The sequence below is a fragment of the Triplophysa rosa genome, linkage group LG10, assembly GCF_024868665.1.
Source record: "Triplophysa rosa linkage group LG10, Trosa_1v2, whole genome shotgun sequence".
Classification (NCBI taxonomy): domain Eukaryota; kingdom Metazoa; phylum Chordata; class Actinopteri; order Cypriniformes; family Nemacheilidae; genus Triplophysa; species Triplophysa rosa.
The window spans coordinates 14,033,882-14,061,857 of NC_079899.1; the positions used below are offsets into that span (position 1 = coordinate 14,033,882).

General features: G+C 38.3%; 1 protein-coding gene across 4 annotated transcripts; it reads right to left on the reverse strand.

The window, feature by feature from the left end:
• Nucleotides 1-471: 471 nt before the first annotated feature.
• greb1 (growth regulating estrogen receptor binding 1) lies at nt 472-27,969 on the reverse strand. Of its 4 annotated transcripts, none has more exons than XM_057344859.1 (32): nt 27,863-27,969; nt 20,117-20,276; nt 19,879-19,983; nt 18,377-18,553; nt 17,816-17,998; nt 16,431-16,553; nt 16,180-16,308; nt 15,061-15,183; nt 13,673-13,795; nt 12,268-12,453; nt 11,769-12,119; nt 11,112-11,240; nt 10,927-11,022; nt 10,638-10,835; nt 10,360-10,540; nt 10,099-10,282; nt 9,689-9,825; nt 8,721-9,069; nt 8,506-8,621; nt 7,073-7,278; nt 5,845-6,311; nt 5,652-5,754; nt 4,895-5,050; nt 4,616-4,755; nt 4,191-4,352; nt 3,759-3,963; nt 3,487-3,649; nt 2,248-2,469; nt 2,028-2,163; nt 1,728-1,928; nt 1,346-1,484; nt 472-1,215 (listed from the first exon to the last, which is right to left on the reverse strand). In XM_057344859.1, exons 2-32 carry the CDS (start codon nt 20,271-20,273, stop codon nt 1,052-1,054), a joined length of 5,511 nt encoding a protein of 1,836 aa, XP_057200842.1. In that variant the 5' UTR covers nt 20,274-20,276; nt 27,863-27,969; the 3' UTR covers nt 472-1,051. The 4 variants fall into 4 exon arrangements, with proteins under 4 accessions (XP_057200842.1, XP_057200839.1, XP_057200841.1 ...); XM_057344856.1 differs by having other exon boundaries at nt 8,506-8,645; XM_057344858.1 differs by having other exon boundaries at nt 19,879-19,986.
• Between the last annotated feature and the right edge of the window lie 7 nt (nt 27,970-27,976).

Below are 27,976 nucleotides of genomic sequence, written 5' to 3' on the forward strand. Positions count from 1 at the left end.
CGTCTGCTCAGACCCAGACGTGACGCTAACGTTGGCGTGGATTTTTACGTACGCAAACTTTACGATCAAATCTGTGCGTACGCACGTTTTAAAAATGAGGCCCCTGATGTTTGTTTGTGACCTCAACCCCAGGACAAATTATGTTCTGATTACTGTAAAAACATACTCGGTGACATAATGATGGTAGACATATTGTTACATAACATTTCTTGTCTAGCAGCAGGTAATAGGCCTACATCCATCCTTCTACATATGTCAACTAATATTGGAGCAGCACAGAGTCGTACTGTCCTTGAAACTTTTTAAAAAATGTTTTAAATTTGCCTGTTTGTACAAATTTACATTTTTACGATCATAGTAATATATATGAAATGTAAAAACATTAGGTGAAATATACTTACGTCTACCAACTGCATAAACGTATTTGATAAGATTGACATAAATTGGATAAACCAAACCTAATTTGCAGGTTTAAATGATTTATTTACTCCCCACAACACACATAATAACGGTACATTTTCAAATACGGTTTAATGAAAGGCCACTTTTTCTTTCACAAAAGAAACATCTTATAAGCTGATGTTGTATAATTTTTCTTGATAATAAAAATGTAATTGTGCTGCCATCTAGTGTTCATACAACGGTACAGATTTGAAATGTATGAGATAAGTACTTTAATGAATTTACGTCCTCATTCACACACAACACACCAAACACAGCTACAAAAATACTCTTTTCCACAAAATACTTCTGAATCTGCTCTTTTAACACTTCACAATCCTCTATCAAGCTGATGATAACATTTCCAGTTAGGACAAAAACAACAAACGCCAAAGAATAAAACAGAAAGATAAAAACATAAAAAGGTCACTGTAAATAAATACATTTTAAACAACTATAAAGACGTAGGTAAACACTGGTTTTAAGGTAATAAAACCAACACACACAAAAAACAACAACGAAAAGCAAATTTACAGCATACATTGTGCATTATATACAAAGCAAATGCTATATACAAACAAGATAGTTATGCGTCTTTGGCCTCTGAGAGTCATATGTGTTTTCCTGTGAGGAAAAAGAGAGGCTGGTCCTCTTTGGCATTGGCCGTTTGAAACTCATCGCTGAGACGAAACCTCCACTTGTCCTCCAGCTCCAGCCGAACTACAGTCTGACGCAGAGAGCTCCGGTTGGGACAGATCACACACAGAGTTGCCCCTGGAACAGCAAAGAGCAAATACTTGTGAAACACTGAATCAATTGAATCAAAAGTGTAAATAAACAGTATGACTTATACTGTATATTCACAGAGTATACTGTCCATACGAGGCATCTCTCTGAAGTTTACCTTTCAGAAACTGGAACTTCTTGAGAAATCCGGGCGTTACAAAGGAATCACAGAAATACAAGAGCAGGCCACTGAAGAGCAGTCCAGTAGTGCTAATGTTAATGGAGTGAGGCCTGGAGCTAACAAAACAAACCGTCACCTAGACACACCAAACAAACCCACACAAAAAGATGATATGCTTTAGTGTGAATGGTTCAATGGATCACCGTGATAGTCACAACATACCGACTAACATTATATATTTTAATACAATGGTATATCATATGGTTATCATTCAGTACCCTGCTATTTAAATAAGGACCATAGTATTACCATATAATGTACCACTATTAGATATTCAGGTATTCACATTTCCTGAATTTGGACTGAGATGTTGATGTACCTCTGGACCGAGGTTCAGGTAGCAGTCAACAGAGAGAACCGGGTGACTGTAGTTTCGGGCACTGAGCGGGAATAACCGATGACTGGTGTGCTGAAGGTATTTCTCCAGCAACAGCTGAGCTGGTGTGGCCAGAAACAGATGCTTGCTGTCTGGGGCACAGATGTACTGAGATGGCTGGATTGTGGTGGGTACATCCGTCATCTATAGCGAATTCATTAGTGTTTGCATTAGAGTAGGGGCTGTATATTATAAATGCATACAGTAAACTGTTTTTTTTGGGGACTATTTATAAAAACCTACTTTAGTCTTGATGATGAAGGTACCATATCCACCAATGGCGATCTGCTTCTTCATCACACTAAAGTTGTTGAACCTGCAGATGAGGAGTCCTGCACTGTGGGCTCGTAGGTTGAAGTCCACATCGTCACATGCGAAACTATTGTGAATAGAGTGACCAAAAATGAACATTTGGACAGATTTGTGGATTTTAAACTAATATTTTGAAGTATTAAGAACTCACCGGTTCTGGTTGTACTGGACATTCTGAGTGAGGTCCACGTTGAGCAGCAAAAAGTCATGTAGGTGTCCCCGTGAGAACGGCTCTTTCTGATGCCCGGCTTCACCCCCACAGCTGGACCACTTCCTCATCCCACATAAGCCGTATCGAGTGATGTCTGGAGATGATTCCATGTGCTGAAGAACCTGTTTCAAGGATACATTTCTTTCTGCCCCTGTAGTACCACTGAAAAAAATACAAAGATAAAGTTTAAAAACTACAAAACAAATCTGTGTACATTTCTTTGTTCTGATGAACACAGAGAAAGATATTTAGAAGAATGCTTATAACCAAACAGTTCCTGGCCATCGTTGACTTCCATAGTAGGAAGAATTACAATGGTAGTCAAAAGTGCCCCAAGAACTGTTTGCTGTCCTACATTCTTCAAAATATCTTCTTTTGTGTTCAACAAAAAATGAATTTACAAAGCAATTTTTTCTACTATGGTAGTCAATGGGGGCCAAGAACGGTTCCTCGAATATCCTTCTCTGTGTTCATCAGAACAAAGAAATGTATACAGATTTGGAACAACTTGAGGGTGAGTAAATGATAGAATTTTTGGGTGAACTGTATCTTTAAAGGGGTCATATGACACGGCTAAAAATAATATTATTGTTTGTTTTAGATGTAATGCAAGGTGTATACACCATTTAAGGTTAAAAAACGCTGTATTCCACATACCGTGCATGTTTGTATCTCCTCTTTGCCCCGCCTCTCTGAAACGCAGATTTTTTACAAAGCTCATGGCTCTGAAAAGCGAGGTGTGCTATGATTGGCCAGTTCACCAGTGCGTAGTGATTGGTCGAATACTGCAAGCGTGTGACTGAAATGTAACATCTCTTACCATATTTGGAACATCAGGTTCCAAAGCAATTGTACTGACAGGTACGCCCACCTTACTTGCGTATACATTTGGGCGGTCTTAGTCAACTCATACCATGAACTACTGACGTAGATTTGTGGGGGTGTGGTTACACGAGGTGTTTCAGGCAGGTCTGGGTGAGCATTCGCTTTTAGATAGAATGCATCTTTTGTTCCGACACTTTAATTTTAGCAATTTTATGTGTCTAATACATGCGTGGGCAACTTATAACATTATAACACACCAAAGACACAGAAAAACACGTATTCGCGCCATATGACCCCTTTTAGTTAAGCAAAATATTGACTTCAATATTTAATTTGAGATTTTTAATTAAGCACCTTTTCGGGTCAACATCAACACTGTTCCACATGACACACGAATCATCTGCGAGAATGATAAAAGGCCAGACGTCCTGTGGACGGCTGCCGTGCTCCCCTCTTCTGCTCCGCTCCAGCTCCAGGTTATGAAAAGAGAGCTCTTTAATCAGGAAATGAGCTGCTCCTGAGACAAAACCCAGACATAAAGTTAAGATCTCATAGGTCAAAAGATCAACATTACTCGGATTATATTTTGTAAACTGACATACTGTGACAAGACATTGTGACATTACCTATTCCAGCTCCATTGAAGATGGTCGGAAGGACGAGTATTATATGGTTGGGCCAATATTTCTTATAGACGGCCATCTCATACTCTTTAATGACTAGGATGTGCAGGTGGGCAGCTCCTTCCATGGCATGATAGAGATTAAACAGGCCGTGCTCATGGCGTCCAGTGGTGGGTGTGAATATAGGGCTTTTGATGGTGTCAGGATTCTGTAAAAAATTTAACTCAACCTGAATTTCACTCCTTTACTAAAACTTTTCTATGTTTTCACATAAAATCAACAAATGAATGTGAATAAATACAATATTAATATATGCTGAAATATTAATAGATTGTAATTATTATGATATAATAAAACGTAAGAAAATTTTCATGTATTTGTGGCCCCGCTGGCACATTTGACAACTTTCTTGCATTATTTGATGGTTGTCTGTACCCAATCAGAAGTAAGGGGCAGTCTCATGCTCTCTAACTGTCCTCCTGATTGGCTGAAGGAGAAGTGATGCTCTTTGGATTTGGGAATGATGAAGTAAAGCTGAATTTCCTCTCCCAATAGAAGGTGCGAGAAGGTAAACGTATGCAGGGTGGATTCGTACAACTGGAAACACAGACAAACAACATCTTAATAATAACACACAAATGAATATGTTTTTCTTGTTATTTTAAAAGTTTATCCTGTCAAAAGCCAAATGAAAATATAATGGATAATGCAAAGTCAAACTGGTCATTATTGTAAAATACACCCTTATAGGGTACAATACATTTACTCTATGCATGAGATTTAAAATGTGTCAGAATAAAGTTTTACAGAAAACATACAGTCATACAGTTAATTATTGTAAAAATGTCATAAAGAATGACCTGGTACTGTTTAGTAAAACCCATGTACTGATGACACTGTTCACAATGATGGTAAGTGTTGTATGCTGCATATTTGGAGAGTTTTATTCGTGTTGTACGCCTGCGTAGATACACATCATCCTGCCGTCTGGACTTTCCATCTAAAGCAGTAAAGAGAAAAAACACATTTTCAGGAATATTAATCTTATGTCCCTAAATTCCACTATAAACACTACAGTAGGGGCCCGAATTAACCACAATAATATATAAATACGTATGTAATATTTCGGACATTCTCACCATCTGCATTTGGACTGAAGTCTGGTGAGTAGATTGTGCTGATGTCGTCGTATTTTGGGTCATGAATGATGTAATCAAAGGGCATCCTACTAACAGCTTCTGTGTTGGGCCATGATGCAACAGGCTGATGGTATCGTACCAAATCTGTTTCGCAATCTTGGGAAAACACATAACAACATTCATTTATTTAATTTGTCATTACTTATTATATTATCATCAATATAAAAATGTAAAACAGAGTTATGCGTAAAAATGTAAATAAAACCCTTATGTACAAATGTTTATATTACAAGTATGTTGATTTGATTTATCAGCCAGACAAAGTGAATAAATTTAAAACATTCGTTTTTCATTTAATGTCAATGTAACATTTAAATGTGTATACTGTGTCCTGGTATAAAATAAAGTAGTGCTGAAAAATTGATTAATCACAATTAATCGATACCAAAATAAATGTTTGTGTTTATATAATATAAATATATGCGTGTATGTATGTGTGTATACATACACAAATAAAATAAATATTTAAGATATATAAATAGACAAATATTTAAGAAATATGTGTATTATATATTTATACATAATACAAATTATATTATACTGTATATATATTTATGTAAATATTTGTTTTACACATGTATGTTTGTGTATTTATATATACATATAAATATACATGCCACACATACTGTACATATATTATATAAACACAAACATTTATTTTGGAATCGATTAATCGTGATTAATAGTATATACTTACTGCAGTTTATATCTTCCTCATCATAAATGTCCACCTCCATAAGTCTGATTAACATGCGAGAAAGAATACCCAGGAACTGCAGATATGCACCAGTCTTCCCCACCTGACCACACACACACAAAAAAACGTTTTATTCACTACTCAAATATTGACATTAATACTCAATATTTAGTTTCTCAGAATCCTTATTTACCTGTGGTGGGCCGCTAAGAAGCAATCTCCGTGGGTGGAAGTTATCGCTGCGTCCTTCTGCCCGGTTACTGCTGTCCATGTGGTCAGGCTTTGGGACGGTCCATTGACGATAATACAGCGACTGCTCGGTGCAGGTCATCATCTTGCTGAGGAGGGGTCTGAAGGAGCTGACCCACTCTACAGAGGAGAGAGGGAGGAAGGAGGTGGACTTGGGCAGCCCGCTGGAGTCCACAGTGGTGATGAGGTCATAGACAGCTTTAGGGAGCAGGACCACGGGCGGGCGGCTGAGGTTGCGAGCCCAGGAGCAGCACTGCCGTAGAGGGGAGGCCCAAGAGGATGAGGAGCCAGAGGAGGTGGATTTGGACTGCCGCCTCTGGTTGGGTTGTTTTTCTGGGTCCAGAGGAGTCCAGTCGGATGGGGGGCGCTGGGTGGCAGTTGGGGAAGCGTTACCCAGGCTAGCGCTGTTTACTATAGACCGCCAGAAAGAGGTGTAAGGTCATTGTAAGAGATTCCCATACAAACTATATGATACAAATAAAAATAAATCACATCCAAAATCACTCACAATGCCAAGACTCGTTTCTGATGAATGTATTTATTGTCATTAAAGTGAAATTTCCACCCACATTTTTTGTTGTTCATGAGACATTCTTGGAACCGATTTTTACATGTTAAAGAGATACAGCAACTTAAATTTGTAAAAAAAATACAAACTTTTGATAGGCAGGATTTTATTTTATCCAGTGTGAAAATTGGTTAAGCCAGTGCAAAATTAACCTAAAAATGAAAGGCTTGTCTCTGCATGTTAATATGGAAGAGTATAGTTTAATACTAAAAACATACACACATCACCTTTACAAACAATATAAAGGTTTTGATTGGTCAATCAGTCAATTTTAATTGAGGTCAAATATGATTTGAATTATGTCTGTGAGTGAAGAAACAGTTCTGGACACAGAAGTCTATTGTTATGATTCGTCTTCATTTGCTCTATTTCACACGCAGTGCTCAAAGACAATGATGAGATGTTAAGAGTCTTAAGAGAGAATCCACCCAACTGCTTTGCTGAAGACTTGTGTTAGAATCTTTCTTTCTGGCTTTATAAAATATCCGAAGAAAACATAATTTGGGTCAGGAAGTGTCCATCAGTTGTTTGTAGTCTATCTATATTAATTGGCATATACCATTTTAATGAATATTGCTCTGCATTTCATGTTTGCAATACTGACCATCCACCACAACCTCTTCTTCCTCATTGTCAGTGCTGCTGAGTTTTTCAGGGTCACTCTCAGACAGGTCGCTGGGCATATGAGACCCGTGCGGAGCGTCTGCTTTTGCCTTCAGTAGGTATGCGGCGAGCCCCAGCTCCTGCTCCAGAGCCGTGCGCTGCAGAGACCAGCAGCTGATCACACGCAAGTCACAGTATTTTAGAGATCTGGAGACAAAGTAAAACACAGGTGTTGGGTGAGTTATAGAGAACACTGCTGGCAAGTAGTGTTGTTAGGGTTAGTTTGTATTTGTGTAGCAAGGGTACTGCTCATTTTTTGTATCAGAAATTGTAGTGTTAATGCTGTCACTTGCTACGTCATAGCATTTGATCATTTTCAACATTTTAAAAATAATGCCATGGATACAGTTTTTTTGTCAGCTGTTTAGATTTGGAAAAAGAGTCGAATTCATAGGAATTATTCGTTTCGAGTCAGTGGTCTTCATGGATCTGCAAATGGGTTAGAAAATCGATCTGAATTGGTTTGTGATTCAGTCTGAATCATTCAGACAACTCTCTCATGCGCTGAATAATTAAAAAGTTCACCTTAAAAATGTTGTTAACAGCCCCCCATTCATTGCACTGGTTACAATAGAAGTGAATAGGGGGCAGTGCTGTTCTGTTACCAACATTTTTCAAAATATCTTCTTTTGTGTTCTGCAGAAGACAAGAGAGCGTGTAAATGATGACAGAATTGTCATTTTGAAGGTGAACTACTCCTTTAACACTGATAAAAATCAACAGCTAAATGTCGGAGACGTGTGGTGATCCAAAACATCATGTGGTAGATCAATAATGAAAATCTGCCATTTTGTTAAAATAAATATATAAAATAGATATAAATTAAAAATATCTATTTAACCAGACAGGGCGTTTATAAAAGCACTGTTTACTTGATGTTAATTATGAAAAAATTTGTTATATATTTGCCTCAGTCACATTTGTTTTGTGATTGTGATGTTTTATAAATGTGTATTTTATTATGACTTTTTGAGAATATGCTAGTAGAAAATTGGACCGAATGACAAGATTATAATCATTTTGTATTTATAATTTTTGTTTCTGAGGTTATGCTGACTTCATTACAAAGTCACCGAATTATTAGTTATACAAACGGGCATCAACATTTTGGCAAGATTATTTTAAGAAAAGTATTCATTTTAAAAGAAAAGAATGTTGGTAACCAAAAACCGTTCCCCTTGACTTCTCCTGCATGTACACAAAACCAAGGATAAGTCAATAGGAACCGATGGTTTTATGTTCCCAACATTCTTCAAAATATCTTCTTTTGTGTTCTGCAGAAGAAAGAAGGTCATACAGGTTTGAAATGACATAAGGGTGAATAAATGATCATAGCCATAGGCACAAAAATTCTGTTACGTTCGCCTGGTTTACCTGGGTAGAGATTCCCCGAGTGGATCCAAGCCAGTTAAAATAAGGATACAGGGTAGAGCCTCAAGCTCTAGGTATGTGCGTGGAGCCCAGTCCGGATCCAAGATCTTCAACCAGGCCTGCAGATATACCAGTATGAAACGCTATCAAGAACAACGCTATATTTGATTTGTAATCAAAGGAACTGACATAACATGTATACAAGTTAGGGTACATACCCTAAGCTGGTCCAGGAAGTGTTTTTCTACAGTAAGAGCAGCCGCCGGATCTCCCAGGATAATCTCAAACTGCTTGTGGAGACCGAGTCTGTTGCGGACGTGGCAGAGGCGCTGGTGAGCGAGGGCAGCGAGGGCGGGTGAGGGGATCCTCAGGAGGAGCATGTGCCCGTGACGGCTGGTACACCGCTGGGTCGTGGTGAGGAGGCACTGGATCATCTCCAGAGTCTCCACCGAGATGTGCTTCTGCAGAGCCTGTAAGGTCTGACCACCCGCTGTGGCCATCAGGGCCAGTGAGTAATGCTGGATCAGAACGTGCGTGCGAATCACGGCACTTTGAAGCTTCGGGAATCTAAGGAGATAATCGATTAGATTTTTTGTGGAAGTCTACACAAGTTGCTAAAACATATACACATACAGTAATGGTCCAAAGTGATGTCATATTTGTAAGATATTTGCTTTTAATTCCCCCTCAGGTGAGGTTTAACCATCAGTATATGAGGTGTTCGGTACAGCATAGACAAAACGCTAATCTTTTAAGGAATCCGTTGATAAAATTGTTTGACATAATGGCAAACTACAACATATCATGGAATATGGGTTTTATTCGAATATGCAAAAACTGCATTGAAACCATACACAGACTACAATTTTATTAGTTATTCATATTTGTTGATCCTTATAATATTTTATAAATACAGTATGTAGTCATTCTCCTGGGCCATGTAAGCTTTGTACATGTTTTGTGTGTAATATTTTCCCAAGCCTCCTTAAATTCTTCTCAAAGGTGAGCTTTAGTTTATACTCCAAGCACTTTTATGCAACATGAATACAACGTTTTTTAATACATCTTTAATAATATATTCGATTCATAAAATTAAAGATTTCATTTTTTTCAAAGCTGTACATCCCCTTTGACTATAACAGTATATGGAGTAAATAAAATATAAATAAAATAAAGAATAACATACCTTTCCTCTAGAGCAGCAGCCATGCTCTCAAATGAGCTGTCGTATCGAAGCAGAGGAAGACCACTGCCAGAGCGGGTGGTCTCTAACAGCTCTGATACACCAAAATACTTTGTCTTCTCGTTATAGAGATCTACATCCTAGGTGAACAATTACAGATTATATTTATTTGTGTGTGTAATTGTAATTAAAAAACATTTAAAAAGCTGAAACAACCATGTTTTACATATTATTAATACAGTTGATGTGACTAAATACAGAGATTTTGGAACATAAAACAGCGTTTGGCAAAACACAAAATATGCTCGGTTGAATTTGGTATTGACAATGCGTTGAAGCTTTCCCATGGGTAAGACTGACTAGAAGCTTGTGTCACTGCTTTATATAAAGTAGTATATATTTGGTATTCTTACGTTATTGAAGGCAGAGGGCCAGTGGATCTCATTGTAAGGACTGATGCGCGTGTACTGAGTCTGAAAGGCAAAGGGAAATGAGGTGACGTGGAGAGTCACGATGTTGGGAGCGTCTCGAATCTGCCTGCAGTTGAGCAAACTGTCCACTAGTCCTAAACGGGAATCTCCTCCACTGTACTGTCCACTGTGATATAAATAAAAAAATGAATTAAACTGCAGTTCCACCAACAGCCACACGGGGTAAAGGGTGAGGTCTCATACCTGCTGATGTCGGAGTGTGCGTGATCATGCACCAGTATGAAGAGAGTATAAGGGTACATCTTAGATTTCTGAATGAGGCTGTTGATCTTTCCCACTGCGCTCTGGTTCAACTTTACCACGTACTGCTCAGCGTCCTTCAGAGACAAGCAGTCTTGGTCCAGCCCTAACTCCCGCAACACTCCTGAAAATACACCATCAAGAAGAGGATATCTGAGGTTGGCACTATTGCCTGTATATATTTAGTAGAGACTTATGGGTAATGTGTGGTGGTGCTCTACCTGAGTTCCACAGGTGAAGGACCACTTGATGAAAGGTGACCTCTGAGGGTGGAACGCAGATCAAGAACTCAACCTTGTCAAAGGAACCGAGATCCAGGTTCTGTGTGCTGGAATCCGCAATGGCACAAACGTGAGAGAGAAGCTTTCGCGCTACAGCCAGCTGAATGGGCCGAATCTCGTGCCACTCGACGCAGTACTCTGTTTAAAAACATAACTGAACTGTTTACACGTAATGCTAAAGGTATTTGTTTAAAAAAGGTGTTAGGATACACACAAAAACAAGGTTTACCGGCACATGTGGGTTTAGGGCTGTCTCTGGACGGTTCTAGACCGCACGCAGAGCTCTCAGGACTGGCTTTCTCCAGCAAAGTCTCCACATCTCCATCTGACAAATAGGATGTAGATATATTTAAACACCTATGCATTTAAACCACTGAGGTGACATTCATGAAGCAAACCTGAAAAAAGGCTTACCCGGACCCAGAGAGCTGAAATAGAATGCGAGCTCTGCCACGCTTCCAGAAGACAACTCGTGGGCGATCTCTCTCGAACAATCATTTGGAGAGAGAAGGCTCTCGGAGAGAGCACGCGTCTGGTGCTTTCCTGTGTAAAAACAGATAATAAAAGTCCAATTCACTGCCATTTCTGAGCCACAAGATCATCATAATGATATTAAATAAATATAAAAACATTAATGTGTAATATCATTAACAATATTGGACACTTTATAATGTCAAAAGTAATTTCACTCCTGCAACTTGTCCCGTTTTTGACTTGTTGTCTTGTTATTTACTTGGTGTATGATTTTTTTGTACACTTTGTAATTTCTATACATATGTATATTTTCTTCATGTACATAGCAGTAAATGTACATTTTATTGTATTGTATTAGTGTGCCTATTTTCCATAGACATATTCAAAAAAGTTTTTCCTGTACCTGTACACAGCACTTGTATAAATAACAATAAAAAGACTCTGACTTTCTATTTTTTCAAATACGTATCGTTTAAAAAAACATATGTTATGTATCGTTTTGTGTAAAAATGTGTCATGCGTTAATACCCTGTAAACTCCAAACACAAATCTATATTATCTTAATAAATACCTCTGGAAATAAAGTGACCCACATACCTGTGACCACCACACATGACTCTATCTCCTGGCTCCTGTTCATGCAGATGATCACCACATAATGGGTCCGATTCAGTCTGCCCTCCACCAGTCTGTGAAAGGTGTCCTCCAACGCTTCCACCAGAGAGGGCGCTGTGTCCAGCACCAGGACTCCTTCCCCGCATGAGCTGGTGGCTAGTTTGGCCAGCCAGGGGAGCTGAGAGGGGGTGAGTGGCTGAGCTAAGCAGGGAAGAGGAGGAGGGAACTGTGGATGGGTCTGCTGGTACTGCCGGATCTCTGTCAGGTGTGACTCGCGCCAGGAGCGCATGAAGATCTGCTCCAGGTCTTCCATTTGAGGAGCCTGGTCAGGAGCTGTGGTAAGTTATCGCAATAAAGTTACACATACAGGACAAACTTTATATTGTGAATTTATTCACAAGTCTGAATTGATGGCACTTCAGGATAAACAGTTCAACAGCCTTGCTCTGATGATGGTTTATAGATGCACTGCTCTTCTCACCGAGCTGAACCAGATAGTAGACAGTCAACAGTATCTGCATCTCAGTGGAGATGGGCTGAATGGGAGCGGTGCCGTACTGCTCGTAGATGCGTGGGAGGTTCTGGGAACTGCGGTAGCATTTCTGCAGCAGTCCGCTCACCAGCACATCCCCGAGATTCCCACTTAACTGTGGCAGTGTCCCGTGCCCTGCAGACAAACACACCCACAGTTCATGTGAACAGCTGGCACAGGATAAAGTGGTGGGAACTGCTGTTAGATAGTGTGTCACGTGATGCCCGTAAAAACACAGAAAACTGTGACATTTTGAGATTGGCATCAAGATTGCGTGAAGAGAAACTGCCATATATAAAAATGAAGCTAATTTGGATGTCTGTTAGATTTTACATTTTTAAAACTAAAATGGTCGAGCTATGATCAATCCAATATAAATGAATGCAATTCTGGTCACTTTTCAATTTTATGCATAACAAAAAAGATTTACAGTAATACATAGTGTTCTTGTTTCCACTATGATTTGTTTGCACTTTGGGGCGTGTAAATTACCCTTTTTTTATTTGAGCACAAGCTTTATTCTTAAATAAAGTCCCTGTAAACCGGAAGTTGCGATCGTTTTGACTTCCGGATTCTGACGCATTTTCGAGTGAAATGGAACGTCGAATGCGAAAAACAGTGGGCTTGGCTTGTTTTCCATTGCAAATTGGATGTATAAAAACAGCCGTTGTATTACGAAATGGAACTGGCAGCAGACTCAGAGCCGTTAAGATAGATAGTCGCTTCAACTCCGCTGACTCCAGTGGAACAGTTTTTTCACAGCAATGGCGGTTCAAGGAGCTTTTCAATAGTTCCCGGAAGTAGCTGAACTTAAATGAATGAATGAACTTTTAACACATTTAAAGACGCAAGTCTTTTAAAGAATAAAAGAAATGAAAGAAATAAAGAACGAAAAGAAAAGAAAAAGCACAACTTCCTAGAACTATCTGAAGGCTCCAGGAAATTTATGAACTTCCGTTGTCACGACTCTCTCTCTCACTGGCTCACTTGGAAGGGAGGAGTTAACAGATGTTTTGCCCAAACCGTCTAACTGAGGTCATTAGAGGTGGATAGCCACTAGAGGGCGGAAGTGCATTTTTTAGATTTTGCTTCAAGATTATGAGGGCACATGAATTTGAAAAAGAAAATGACCAACACTGATAAGCTATTTATAATAAACTAACACTAAATATTTAGACATTGTTTGGAGTTCTGAGTGAGACGTGGCACAGGCTGCTTTCATTTTTTTGTGAATAAAAAAAACGACCTTATTCTTTAATATTGAAGTAATATAAATAACATACAAGGAATGCATTCATTGGCCATGGATTTGACCTAGCACTCCAAACTAGCCTCATTGTAATCAGGTTTTCACCTTTAAAAATGACAGGCCGCAGTCCACAGGTCTGAAGCAGGTGATCAGGCACTGTAACATGTTCTCCAGGTGCGAGGGGTGGCGAGGACCCCAGAGACAAACACCCTGATGCACCGCTGTCAGCTAAAGACAAACAACGGTACATCCATCACTTGATAAACACTCATTCAAAAGGTCCAGGGGCCTCATTTATCAACAGTGTGCAATGCATAGTGCGTAAGAATAGTTTCACGCAAAGTGTGGGATCTACCAACTTGTCCTTATACGTAGAATTGTGTGTAAATATAAGCACACCTCTGAGCATGCTTATGCATAAAATGTAGTGGTAGAACAGTGATACTGCAAAAAGAAAGTGCCACCGTGTGTTTCCTGTGTCCTTTATTTGTAAATACTCAATTCATAATTCAAGCTAGACATTTGTATAATTGGTGTGAGAAGCTACAAAAGACAGATGGGAAATCATTTGAAATGTAGTTACAGTGTCATGGCTGATCTCACATTGCTGGATGATTTGGAACCTTTTTTTGAACACACAGTGTAAAAGACACCCTTAACAGAACAACATATGAAAAAATAAATAAAAGAAAAAACATTCAAACAAACTGAAAAAGAACAAAAACAGGTTTGCATATTAATCATTATTACAAAAATTATATATATATTTTTTAATGTTATTGCTTTTCTATTACTACATCGCTTTACCAAATCATAATGACATTGCAATTTCACCAAAAAAAGAAATGCAAATTTCTTTTCTGAACATTTTAATTTATGCAAAATAAATCTCCTATAAATAATTATGTAATTAACAATAAAAAACGAATTGAGTAAAACATGCATTGCGCAAAGAATGCGTTTTCAAAGACTGCTGTGATCTGTTTAGTGAGAGCACAGAGTCCATTCACGTGATTTATAAAGGGACCATATATGGTTCATTGGGGGGGTTTCCGAATGCAATGACCATGAACGTGAACGAGCATGGCGCTTAAGAACATGTGGGATTTATCAACAATGATTACTCACTGGTGTGCGTTAGAACCGTGTACGCACGTTTGATAAATATAGATTTTTTTGCACTTAAGACACATTCTAAATTTCATTCGTAGAACCAAATATAGAACCTTTTCTACGCTCTGTTGATAAATGAGGCCCCAGGTACATAAACAATCCTCAATATCATCACTAAGGCACAAGACCAAAATACAACTTGTGTCGATCTTTTATTTATGTAATATTGCTTTATTTAAAAATGTTTACTCTCATTGCTCTCCTAAGAACACTCTGTTCTGATCTGATGAAAAATAAACATCCATTTTTGTACTGAAAAGGGACAATTTAGTATTTTTATTAATGTGATGTTACAATCATAGAGATGTGATTATGTATACCTGATTTAGTTCCGTTGGTCGTGCTGTTGGGAACAGGTCTGGGGGTGACGTCTGTTGGAGCTGAAGATTCTGGGGACCATCCCTTATGTCTCTTTTTGGGGGGCCCAGAATTTGACATGGAGCCTCAAATAAAAATGACATGGTCAATAACCATCTTTCAACGCCCTAGCAACCAAGCAGAACACCCTAGCAACCACCTAGCTCTCTGTTTATTTTCTATCAAACCATTAAAGCTCTAAAAACAATCTAAGCAAAGATCACAGTTTTTTCTTAACAAATGTCTCCAGTTATTCTTTTCTAATTCACTTGCTTTCAAGAAGCTTTTGGTGTCACAGGAAGTAACTGTGATGTTGCGCATTAACCAGATTGTAAATGCGAGCACACGTGTCACTTTATATGCACCGAGAAGCAGAAGAGAAGGGATGTGTTAAATCCTAATGAAAACCAAAGCATCAGGAAGGAAGTCTCACGTTTTACAACACAGACAGACAGAGAGAGAGAGACTGAGAGAGAGAGAGCAGGGACGAGATACAAAAAAAAACAGTGAGAGAGAGAGACTTTACAGCAGCACTTTATAGAGGTGATAGTCAGAGAGTGCTGAAATAAAAGACGGGATCTTTTACAACCCCACGTGCTGAATAATGACAGACTCCAACAACAAAAGAATAGGAAAGGGCTTAGACAATACAGATGGCTCTTAAAAGCATCTAAACATTTCAGGGGGGGGGGCTGTCTTTTATTGAAGGTGTGAAGTCTACAAGAGGGATTAGTTGTGGGACTGCCTTTTAAAATAAAAGTTTCCCTTTTTTGACTCAAATATAAACACTAGTTCTGTTCCAAAACTTGGCGACTGCCTTACTTTCTACTTACTTTAAAGGTAGCAACCTCCTAAGGCAAAACCCACAAAATGATCGATTATTGATTTACGATCCTATAATCCACACGGCAGGCATATTAAATGAGTATGATATTAGCATGTTCCTAACGGTGTGTGATACTCTAAAAAGCTTAAAAATACATAAACACAATTGGATAAAACAGTATACACTTAAATGGACTGTTATATATTATTGACATTTATCTCTCCTAATCCGCCATCATGAATGTATTTCGAGATACCTATTGCTGGCCTTCCAGGCCCATTGGCCACTACTCCAGTTTGTGACACGTGCTGCTGTGGTCCAGGAACATGACTGCCATTGGTTAAGGGAGGTGAACCCTCAGATATGTGGAGATGAGTATTCAGATCTGCGTGGCAATGACAGAACCAAAGTTTAAAATGTTTAAAATATACACCTTGACTGAAAGGGTAAATATGTAACACATATCTGAACATCACATATGTCCGAACACTTGTGTTTGAGTAGTACCTGTGTGATTAATTGTGCTTAAGGTTGTGTGACTTGAATTAGGAAGCAGGTCAGTTGGTCCATTGCCCGATTGCTCATCTGGTCCAGCAGCTATGTTAGACACAGAATGTCTCATTCTGCCATCTGCAAAAAACATGAGTAACAGCCATTTTAAGAAAATCTTGTTCTAACATGAAGCATAGTACAGGATGACATATTGAATAAATTTATGACATGCCTCTCTGAAATTCTTGATTCTGATTGGTCAATCAAATACGTTCTATGGGTTTAATCACTGCTCATCTGCATAATAAAATAAAAAAGTTTAACTCACATTTCCGGTCCAATAATAATAGTAGTTGTGTCTCTGATAACTCTTTTTTAGGTTGAATTATTATTGTTCTTTACTTACAGCCGTGAAAAAAATTATTATTGTTTTCTTTGCAGTATTTAAGATCTGCCAACAAATTTTTTGTTATTTTGTCCAGTTTGTCCTGTTTTAATTTTCTGCAAATAAAAACAACATGTTCATTCGCAATTTGGGAGAAATGCTGTCACCAGTTCGCATTATTAAACAAAAAATGATTTTACTTAAACACGTACCTATAACGAAGTTCGTTTAGGGAAGTCGTGCCACTCGGCGGCCATGTTTGCAACGCGCCTCCGGGCAGTTGTTAGGTAATTCAAACAAGACGTGAATGGGGAATACTGATATTTCTACAATCGCCAGCTAAAATCCCAATTACACGACATATTGAAAAACAACATTTAAAAATGATGTAAACTGTACCATAACGTTTCTTTTCTATAATCAAATTGCGCTTAAAAAAATTATTTCCATGTTGCTTTAGATACTATGCATGCGCAAAGCTTCGCTAGGGTGGCTATTTGAGCGTTGCGTGATGCATCTTGTTAATATTAATATCTTTGCCTATAAATCGTAAATTCAAAGAAACTGAAAATAACTTTGGAGTTGTCTGTGAAAGTTTTTCTACAGCTGTATATCTATTATTTTCCATTATTTAGCTGACTAAACTTCATCTCAGGGTCACAGATAATAGTCATTTAGGTTCGATTTAAAAATGCTTTTGTTTAAAACATCCAGCTGGAACGTCAATTAAATATGCACACATGCTCTTGAACACAATGTTGACATTTCACCATGGCAGCAGTGAACTAAACTAGGTGTGCTGGCCATCTGGACCTTGGGAAGGCAAGGCCTGGTCTGTCCAATGAATGGATCAGACTGGCCCAGTGCATGAGGAGGATAAATAGGGTCAAGTCAACCTAGTGCCTGTCACCGCCTGTGTCAGGCCAATAACCACCCATCTAAGTCACTAATCAACTACAAAAGGATCCCAAATACTATAAGTTGAACAGAACATGACCATTCATGAAGATCCTACCTATCCCTTTCCAGCAGATTGCCGGTCCCTTGACCAATAAGCCCTGTGCGTTCCGGAGCAGGTGGTACTTCAAGTACTTCTGCTTTTTGGGCTGGGTAGTAAGCTTCAGGTTGATGTGGTTGGCGAATTCGGTGAAGTATCGGAAACCCTTCTCGCCACAGCCAATGCAGTTTCCAGAGAAACCTATGAAAAGAAAAAGCAGGCCAGACATCACATGAACATCTGCTTTCTTTCGTCGAAGTCTTTGAGTACACAGATGCTGTCTACGTGCCTTGTAAACCGTGATCTGTTATCTGAAATGAACACACATTTTAGACCGTACCCAGCTGAGCGCTCAGTTTCCATAGCCACCAACCATTACCGGGGATGAGGGTGGTGATTCGATGTGGGGGCCATAGCAACCAAAATTAAAGATCTAAGAAGGTCTCTCTGACAAATGAAAATGTGGTCCCGCGAGGTTGGGGTACCCTGACCCAGGTACTGGCTACGTGCTCAGGGCTTTCCCATTTCTTGTAATGCAGGGTATTTAAATGCAGGAGCGTGAGGTTCAGAGCGTCTTACCTAAAAGTGCATTACGTCCGCATTCATCTGGAAGGAAACGCAGGTCCACTGCACACACCAGAATGTGATCGGGAACACTGGGAGATTTCGCTCCGACGAACAGGAACCCAGGAGGGACTTCTAAGGACTCAGTGGCCATGGATGACAACCGCAAGTCTTTTCCTGCCTGACAGAATCCTGAATGGCAGAGATCTGGTCAAGTTTGTCTATACAGTGACTCTATGGGCTCTATTTTAACGATCTAAGCACATGGTCTAAAGCGCAGGGCGCAAGTGCACTTAGTTCATGTCCGAATCCACTTCTGCTAGTTTAAGGATGGGAAAAACGGTCAGCGCGCCAGGCGCATGGTCTAAAAGGGTTCTCCCTATTCTCTTAATGAGTCATGGGTGTATTTTGGGCAAAACGTGCAGTAAACCAATCAAAGTCTCATCTCTCATTCCCTTTAAAAGCCAGTTGCTTTCACGCCATGGTGGATTTGCTATTTAGACGGCGGAATTTGCAAGAGCAAAGACTGGACGCTTCGCCAGAGAGGAAACGCATCTGCTCGTGCTGAGGTTAAGGTCCGCGAGCAGACCATCTACAGGACAAGCCGAATTTGTTATCTTTATGTACACAATAATAATCTTTTACATTGTAATCCATTTATTTTTCATATTTGGCATGTTTGTGTGCTGCTGCGTGTCCCTCTGTGTGTATTAAGAAAAATGTACGAGCGCTGTGCACCCGCCTATGGGGCTGTGTCCACCGAGGCGTTTACGCCTGCGGCCGACGTGTTTTTTCAATTGTTTTCAACGGAAACGTAGCGCTTTTAAAAAAAGCCATCAGTTGACGTTTTAAGCCACGCTCAGCGCCGGCGTTCGACCGGATGCCCTGAGCTGAAAAATGCTCAACTTGGGGCAGAACCTGGCGTTTTCAGCCGGGTAAAAGCGCCTCGGTGGACACAGCCCCTAAATAACCAAAAACATATTGCGTCATTTACTTTAGACCAGGTTTCAGTTGGTCAGTGGCGCAGTCTATTTCACCTCAAAATAGCAACGTGCCAACAATGCGCCTGAACACACCTCGTTTTCAGACCAGCACGCCCATGGGCGCAAAAATGGGTGTGCAAATACATTTGCTATTTAAACAACGTGGCACAGGACGTGAAAATGAAAACTGCGTCGGGCTGAGATTAGCAAAAAACTCAGAGTTTAATTGCGCCGAGTGTACGATAGAGCCCTATAAATGTTCTGATCATTTATCGATGACTCAATTTACTGACTTACTGCTATGTTTACAACTATTGATCTGAAACGGTATTAAATGCTGTTCTGTCACTAGATGTGGTGATATATTATTTGCAAAACATAATAAATTAGATTATTATTCTCAATTTCATAAATTATAATGACATATTGGTTTCTATAATAAGTATATAATTATATTTGCCTTCGCCACCATAAGCTATCATCAGGCTAGAAATGTCACATTGGTGAATCTCTATCAGATTTACATCATCTCACCATCAGTGGTACAAGATCCCTCTGGCGGTGGCTTCATTTGATATGGTATTGGAGGGCTGTTTGAATCGGAACCATCCTCTTCATCATCTTCCTCATCTAATCGACCTGCTGAGAAAATTCACTTTCATGCTAGGGAACTAATGTGTAGCAACATCCTGAATTTTTCACCGGGTGATTTTTAGTAAACATATTACATAACACCTGATGTATTACCACAGAAGTATACATAGACGCTCACCATCATTGGAATAAGGCCTTTGTTCTGCTTCCAGGTACAGCCGAGAGAACACAGGTCTAGGCACTACTGTGTTGGAGCGCAGTGACGCCTCTATGGAGTTATGCAGCATTTCCTCAAACCGAGTGCTCTGAAGGTGGCCCGTGTGTGAATTCCCCATGACCTTTAATATAAAAGGGAGGATGTGTTAGGATTCATAAGCACAGATTCCAGTGTGAAGGCCTTGTCATACAGGGTTCACACTTTTTTTATGAATTCTGACCTTAATGATTCTGCTTAATGCATAATTGTTCAAGTCCTTTACTATTATTAGACTTTTAAAAATCACAGTTTGGCAGAATATTAAACAAGTCCTAAAAATGCAATATGGGTAGTTGACAAATAAATCATAAATGTGTCCTGTGGTGTGACAGCAAAAATTTGGCAAAAAAAAAAAACTCACAATGAAGATAAATCTCTCTTATGCTATTTTATATTATAAATATACATATTAATAACATAAAATAATATATGAATAACCGTTTGTTTCCTACATTTTTGCAGTCACACCATAGGACACATGTAGCCTACTGTATATTTGTCAACTACCCATATACAAAACAATATCAAATTTTCATGGGAATTTGATCTTTGAAACTTGCTTATTTTAAATAATGTAAAATGACAACTTAATAAACAAACCACAAGCAACTGAATCCAGGCTAAACATTCATTTAAGTTCACTTTACTTTATTATGATAAGTATCGCATCTGGATGCAACAAAATATAGTTGGATTTGCAAACTGTGCGAAGACAAATATCTGTATAAAAATAATTTCTATAGACATAATGATTCTAATACTGAACAAACTGTATAATTTACCCCCTACACTTAACACTTTTTAAATTTTGAAATCATAACAGCATGATTTATTATGTTTAATAATCAGTTTGAATAATGGGACCACTATACACATATGTCTATAGAGCCTCATTTAATCTGATTCGAGTCAGTGACTCAGCTGACAGTCAAGCTCTTTCTGATCAGTAAATGTGATTTTCACGGAACTAGACTGAAATCATCTGCTGTGTAAAACGAATGGTTCTGTGATTAGTGTGATTGTATAACAGGATCTGCAGAGAGCCAGCTTCCCCAGAGGAAGTTCATAGAAATCGTGGATTTTTGCACGGTGTCCAATTTGCAACCTCATAAATGTCAGGGCATCCTGACCCAGACTGAGAGCGAGCGAGAGAATGACTTCCCTCTGACAATAAACAAAAAGCTGGAAACAGGGAAAGACTGAGCTCACAGGAAAAAATGAAACAGTTATGAAAGATGAATAATGTGTTTTTGATTCGCTCTATTCATCAGGATATGACATTTAAACAAAATGGTATTTTTTACTAAACCATTATGTAAACATAATGCTGATTTTTTTTACCATAAATCCCCCTTAATGTTTGTTACTGGGTTTTGCAAATATCGAACCAATAAAAAGTATTAAAAAGTGCGTGACAACTTTGACAACACATTATTTGATCATTTAGAGGTGTTTTTTTCCATTTCCTGAAAAACAATGAATTTGGATGTCCGAGGTAGAAGGACAGAAACAATATGACTTTTAACTGTAAATATGTAAATTTAGTGTATTTTAGAAGCAGGATGTAATGTAGTTGTAATCATATCATAATATAACCAAATCATAATAACCCGTACAAAAATACAGTAGCGATAATTTATTTGTAGTAAATCGAAAGTAACAACAAATTAACCATGGTCTATTTGTATACGTATATGATGCATTTAACCATGACATTTGTGGTAAAAAGTAATCAATCTTACAAAAACCCATTGACTTGCATTGTTTTTTTGTCCATACAATAGAAGTCAATAGGTACCGTTGTTGTTCAGTTACCAACATTTTTCAAAATATCTTCTTTTGTGTTCCGCAGAAGAAAGTTAATTATACAGGTTTGAAATGGCATGGGTGACTAAATGATGACAACATTTTTGGGTGAACTATTCCTTTAAAAGCAAAGTCAAAGGCACTGGTTAGGTAAATAAATAAATAAATAAAATACTCTGTAGCTTTTGCACACTGGTAAATGTAATGTGCACAATGTGTGAAAGGCAACAAACTGATCCGCTCTCTGGCAGAACAAACCTGGGTCACAAAGCCCCTTTTGGACATAATCTCCTCTCATTTAAATGCTCTCTGCCATATGTTCCTTCTCTCAGCAACAACTCACATCCCACACGCTGCAAATTCACGACACGTTTACACCCGAAAACACCGAGAAGAACCAGCAGCAACCGGCACAAACATATCAACCAGACCAACCAAAAAAGCTTTCGGCCAACAAACAAAATTCAAAAACTCCCATCTGAAAGCATTTATTGCAATACTGTCAGCCAGTTTTTTTTAACTTGTTTGGCTTTTTGCACATTTGTAGCTAGTCAAAGGCACTACCATAAATAGCATATTAGCATTTTGTTCTGAATAGGAGAAAATGGCAGTTAAATAAACAAATGCTAATGCAGGCATGCTCTGCAGACAGTTGAGGAGATAAAAGCTCAAGACGTGATAGCAGGGAGGACGTTCCTCCTGAACAGAGCTTCCACAGGAGGTGATGAGGGCTTTCATCTTTCCTGATCTCCTCCCGGGAGAACATCACCCGGCTATTGTCTGTTTATGGCCTTCTTTTTTAAAGACTATGTTCCCTCTTCTCTTACCTACATCTCTGTACACTACAATTCAAGGAATCAATCATGTCTAGAGAATATCATTGCTTAGACACATTTGTCCCATAGGTTTCATGCTAAGTATGAAAAATACACATTTAGATAATAGAAAGTCAGCGCCCCCTTCTAAAAACGTCACGGTAACCCTTATTTAGCTAAAAACGCAGTGAAGTTACTACAGTAACTGTGGTATTGTGGAATTAAAGAGACAGTTCACCCAAAAATGAACATTCTGTCATAATTTACTCACCCTCGAGTTGTTCCAAATCTGTATACATTTCAGTGTTGCCAACTCTTTTCAATGGAAAGTAGCTCAACCCTGCCCGAAAATTCGCTAAATGTCGCCACATGACGTTACGCACTAATTTGCATATCAGCGACATCATCACGTAGCATCTGACAGGCTAAGCGCTTCAGGTCTGCTTAATATCTCTACTCCCTGAGCTGTCATATATAGTATTATATTAAAACAATTCACCCAAATACACAATAAATTGGTTCTTAAGTTCTATTATTTTTTATACTAAATTATTTTTGTGTTTCTGTTGGCAGACAACAAAAACTATGAAATAGTGAGTGAACTCGACCCCTTAAAACTACACACCAGCAGTAATTTTCATTGAACAGCTAAAATCCGTCTGTGTTCATGTTTACACATCCATAGTCATGGCGTTTCATCACGTTTCGTAATCATAAATGCTCAAACAAGGTCAATAAGTGATTAGTTCTTGGAAACACTGTTTATACATGCAAACTGAAAATCTCATTCACGCGTCAGTGCGGTCTTCAGCTGCTTCTCTCTGGTGGGCGCTCACACTGTACAGAGTAGACAGAGAGGCGGTGCTGCGCTGGGAAGGCAAAAACTCCCTCTGGCGGGGCAGTAGAAGTGAAGCAGAACGTTTCGCTTAGTCGCCAAGGCTTATTCAGAAAGTAGCTAGATTTGTCGCTAGTCACTTTTTGAAAAATAAATCGCTAAAGAGGTCTGAAAAGTCGCTAAATATAGCGTCAAAGTCGCCAAGTTGGCAACACTGATACATTTCTGTGTTCTGCTGAACACAAAGAAAGATATTTGGAAGAATGTTTGTAACCAAACAGTTCTGGGGAACTACTGGCTACCATAGTAGGAAAAAACTACCATGGTGAATGGTGACCCAGAACTGTTTAGTTACCCACATTCTTCTAAATAGTTTTTTTTTCGTGTTCAACAGAACAAAGAATTTTATACAGTTCTGGAACAATCTGAGGGTATGTAAATGATGACTGAATTTTTATTTTTGGGTGAACTGTCCCTTTAAATATAAAAACAAATTCTAAAAGCTACAGTGTTTGAAAGAGACTTCAGGATAAATTAATAATTATTTTACAGTGGTAACAATCCTAGGGTTGGGAATCGAAAATCAATTCCAATTTGGAATCGGAATCGAAAGGCTAGGAATCGGATCGGAATCGAAAGGAATAGGAATCGGATACTTGAGATTAAAATTTGAATTCCTCTTATCAATTCCTGTGTGCATATTTTCAGAAAAATACATGCGTTGCATGATCTGCTGCTGATATCTCAATAAAAGCCCTTATGAAAATTATCGATATTTTTTACTATAGTAAGCATAGTTTAGCTATAGAATTTGCATGAAAGCACAGGAATCACAAATTAACCAGTTGCATTATAGTAACTGCAGTTTAACCATGATGTAGTTCAACTATGATAATACAAATTGTAATAAATCAGAAAAGGTGTGTTTCTATGTGTAAATATACACAAAACGGTGCTCAATAAGCAGGCTAAATGACCATACAGGTTGATATCTAAATGTTTTACTTCAACTGTGGAATCGAAACTGGGAATCGATAAGAATCGAAATCTATAAGCAGAATCAGAATTGGAATCGGAATCGATAAAATTGAAACGATTCCCAACCCTACATCCACCACAACATTACGTTAAAAAAATATTATAATCATTTACTAGGGCTAAGAAAAATGTGATGTACAATAACTTGCTAACTAATGTGATGTACGATATGCGATACATTATATATTAAAATATATTTAAAAACATTTTTCATATTCTTACTGATTGATCATCTTTCACACATCAGACTGCTCTGCATCAACTTGAAACTTTGATAAACATAACTTAAAAAAAAAATCATTATATTGTGCAGCTCTATCATTTTCTTTAAAACATGAGTGCAGATTAACCCGGTAAGAGGCCAAACAAAGAATGACAGTGCCCCAAACCACATCCCAGGCAGGCGTTTGGGTAAGTTATTTGAATTTTCTGTTCTTTCAGTACAGCCTGGCAGTAAAGTCATTCCCGCTGTCTGTAAAATGACCCTCTGAAGCCAGAATGAAACTTTCACTACTTTTCTCTAAAGAGGAATGAAGAGGAGGTGGTCAGCTTTTAAGATTTCGGCCTTGGGAGCTGTGTGTATAAGTGGGGGCTGGGCCTTCTGTCATTCCTTGCTTCACACATACAATAAAACCTAGCAGACGAGCAGCAGAAGACCCCCCCCCAAAAAGAGAGAGGAAACTTATTGAGCAGCGAGTGGGTGACACAGCAGGTTTCCGCTGAGTCTCTGCCCACTGTCAATCGACCAGCGCACACACAAACACGCTCCTCCGTAAAGCTCGGCACATAGCAACAGGCCAAAGGTCAGGGCTGGCAAACAATGTTTGGGCAGTGCTTTGATGTGCTCAGGCATGGTCCAGCCAGAGGCTGAATGCACACAAAGAGGCTGAGAAGGCCAGTGAGATAGCAACGCTCCATTCTTCCCATCACCTCTAGCCTTTGACCCCTGCACCCCTACGAGAGATCACATTTCAAGGACGGCCAGTTGCATTCAGACAGGTTTCTTTTTGTTCAGTCTTAAGACGTGATGGGAATATTTCGCTTGATTTTATTAGAAACGTGCATGATTAAAGCTTTTTAGTGAAGTACAGAATGAAACGATATACATTTCAAGTATACAGTAATGCATAGCCTATCACATAGCAGTCAACTGGGTGTCATTCACAGATCTTTTTGGCCTGTGGAGTCAGTATACCAGAAATTAAGCTTATCAGTGCAAATAACAAACCCATGCTGTCCGTTTATGTCACATGCTTGAGATAAATCAATTTACTAATACAATACTGCTATGGTCTCGAAATATGTGGATATTATAAAATATATAAAATGTTAGACAACAGATACATACATGACTGGGTTTTTTTTTGCCACAATGTTGTAAATATCTGAAGCATTATTTTCACTTTCTGTTCCCCCAAGCCCTGTTTAATACCCCTTTAGTCTGTACACTGGGCACCCGTCGTAAATAACTCCACATACAGTTCAACTAATGCCATCAGTCTTACATAATCAACATTTGTCTATCGTAAAGTGTGAAAATACCCGCTAGTCTTGAACATTGTGAACAGTCAGATTGCACGAGCTGTTTTTACTAAAATTGTCCTCTCTTATGATGGTTTCTTACAAGATACATGGCCATCTCTGTCATATTTGACAGCTGAAGTAAGTGGTCAGTCCTGCGATTCAAGATGCCCTTTGTTCTGTTCAACACCTGATGCTCTTGTTACGTATTTCTAATAATTAGGACAGTTTGTCCTTTTGTGAAAAACAAGACTCAGGATCAACATGATACTTTATCAATCAATCAATCAATCAATCAATCAATCAATCAATCAATCAGCTTTCATAGAGATAATTACTGCACGAAAACAACTATGTAATAAAAATGTAAAACATTGACAAAACCATAAATTCTGTATTAAACTCTTATCATGATATAGCTAAGTGTTATACATGTATTAGGTATCGCCATGTTTGCTATGATATACTGTTACATTGGATACAAATTATATACACAAATTAGTAGTAATAATTAGTAACAAAAACATGTCTTAACAGACAAAATATTCTCATTAAAATTCAGCTTTCACACAAAACTGCTCTGTCTGTGATTATTTTACACTTTTAGTTACTAGGGAAAAATCTGTCACTTATATTATGTATAAGTTATACACTTAGCTTATTTATATGTAACAAGTCAAGAACAATAAATGGTGCCTGCAAAAAGGCTTTGGAAGATGCAGACTATACTTTCGACTATAATTCATTTCGTTGCAAATGGCACTGCTGTCAGCCAATGTTTGTCCTTGAGGGAAATAAAGAGATAAAGTGTCTGTTCGTGTTGTCTGCTGTGGGAATTGGAGGGAAAACCAAATCAGAGTGTACATTTTATCTTTCTCTCTCTTACAATATAGTATAATGTATTATATATTATATAATATATAGCTAATAGTCATAACTTGCACTTGTATTGGACACTGTTTAAAATACAAAAAGATGCAATGCAAAAAGTTTGTATTAGAGTAAATGTATATAATCTTTGATCAAATGTAAATAATCACTGATTGTTTGCTGTCAGGAATAAAGGACCAGGACCAGTCTAGGACCAGAATGAAGCATTACAGGGAAACTCCACTCTTGGGCTAAGACCAACAGTCTGTTGCCAACAGGTTAAGTAAGTATTGTAATATAAATCGCCTTAATGTATAAACTAAAACAGTAGAATCAAGTCAACTGCATAAGTTACCTGAAAAATATATCTCCAAAACGTGTATACTGTATATTTGCCCCAGCTATCGAAATAATTAAATGTAATTTGAGTAGTCATTTTTTTCTTTACAAATTACAAATAAAAGATTTACATTGATAGCAAGATTTTGACTTAAAGTTGTTTTCTTTCGGTGACAAAAGTTAGATTGTGACAAAAGTTGGATTGGATATTATACCAATGCTGTTAATAAACTTTAAATTGAAAAGTCTTTTAAGGCTCAATATAAAGAAAATGTATTTAGAAATAGATCCATAATTTTTTTACTTTAAAAGTATACATGCTGAGATCAAGGTATGTAGCCTATATAGTCACAACAATCTATGTTTACTATGCATCGAGCTGCATTACAATAAGAACCATAAACGCAATATATAGAAATACATTAAAGACGAGTAAGAACTTACCTTCAATGTAGTGAAAAAATTCAGATAATCCAGGGGAGATTTTATGGCATCAGTATATCTACATATCTCCAAAATGCGCGATTCCGCCTCCTGGGTTGAATGCGTGCGGTTAGA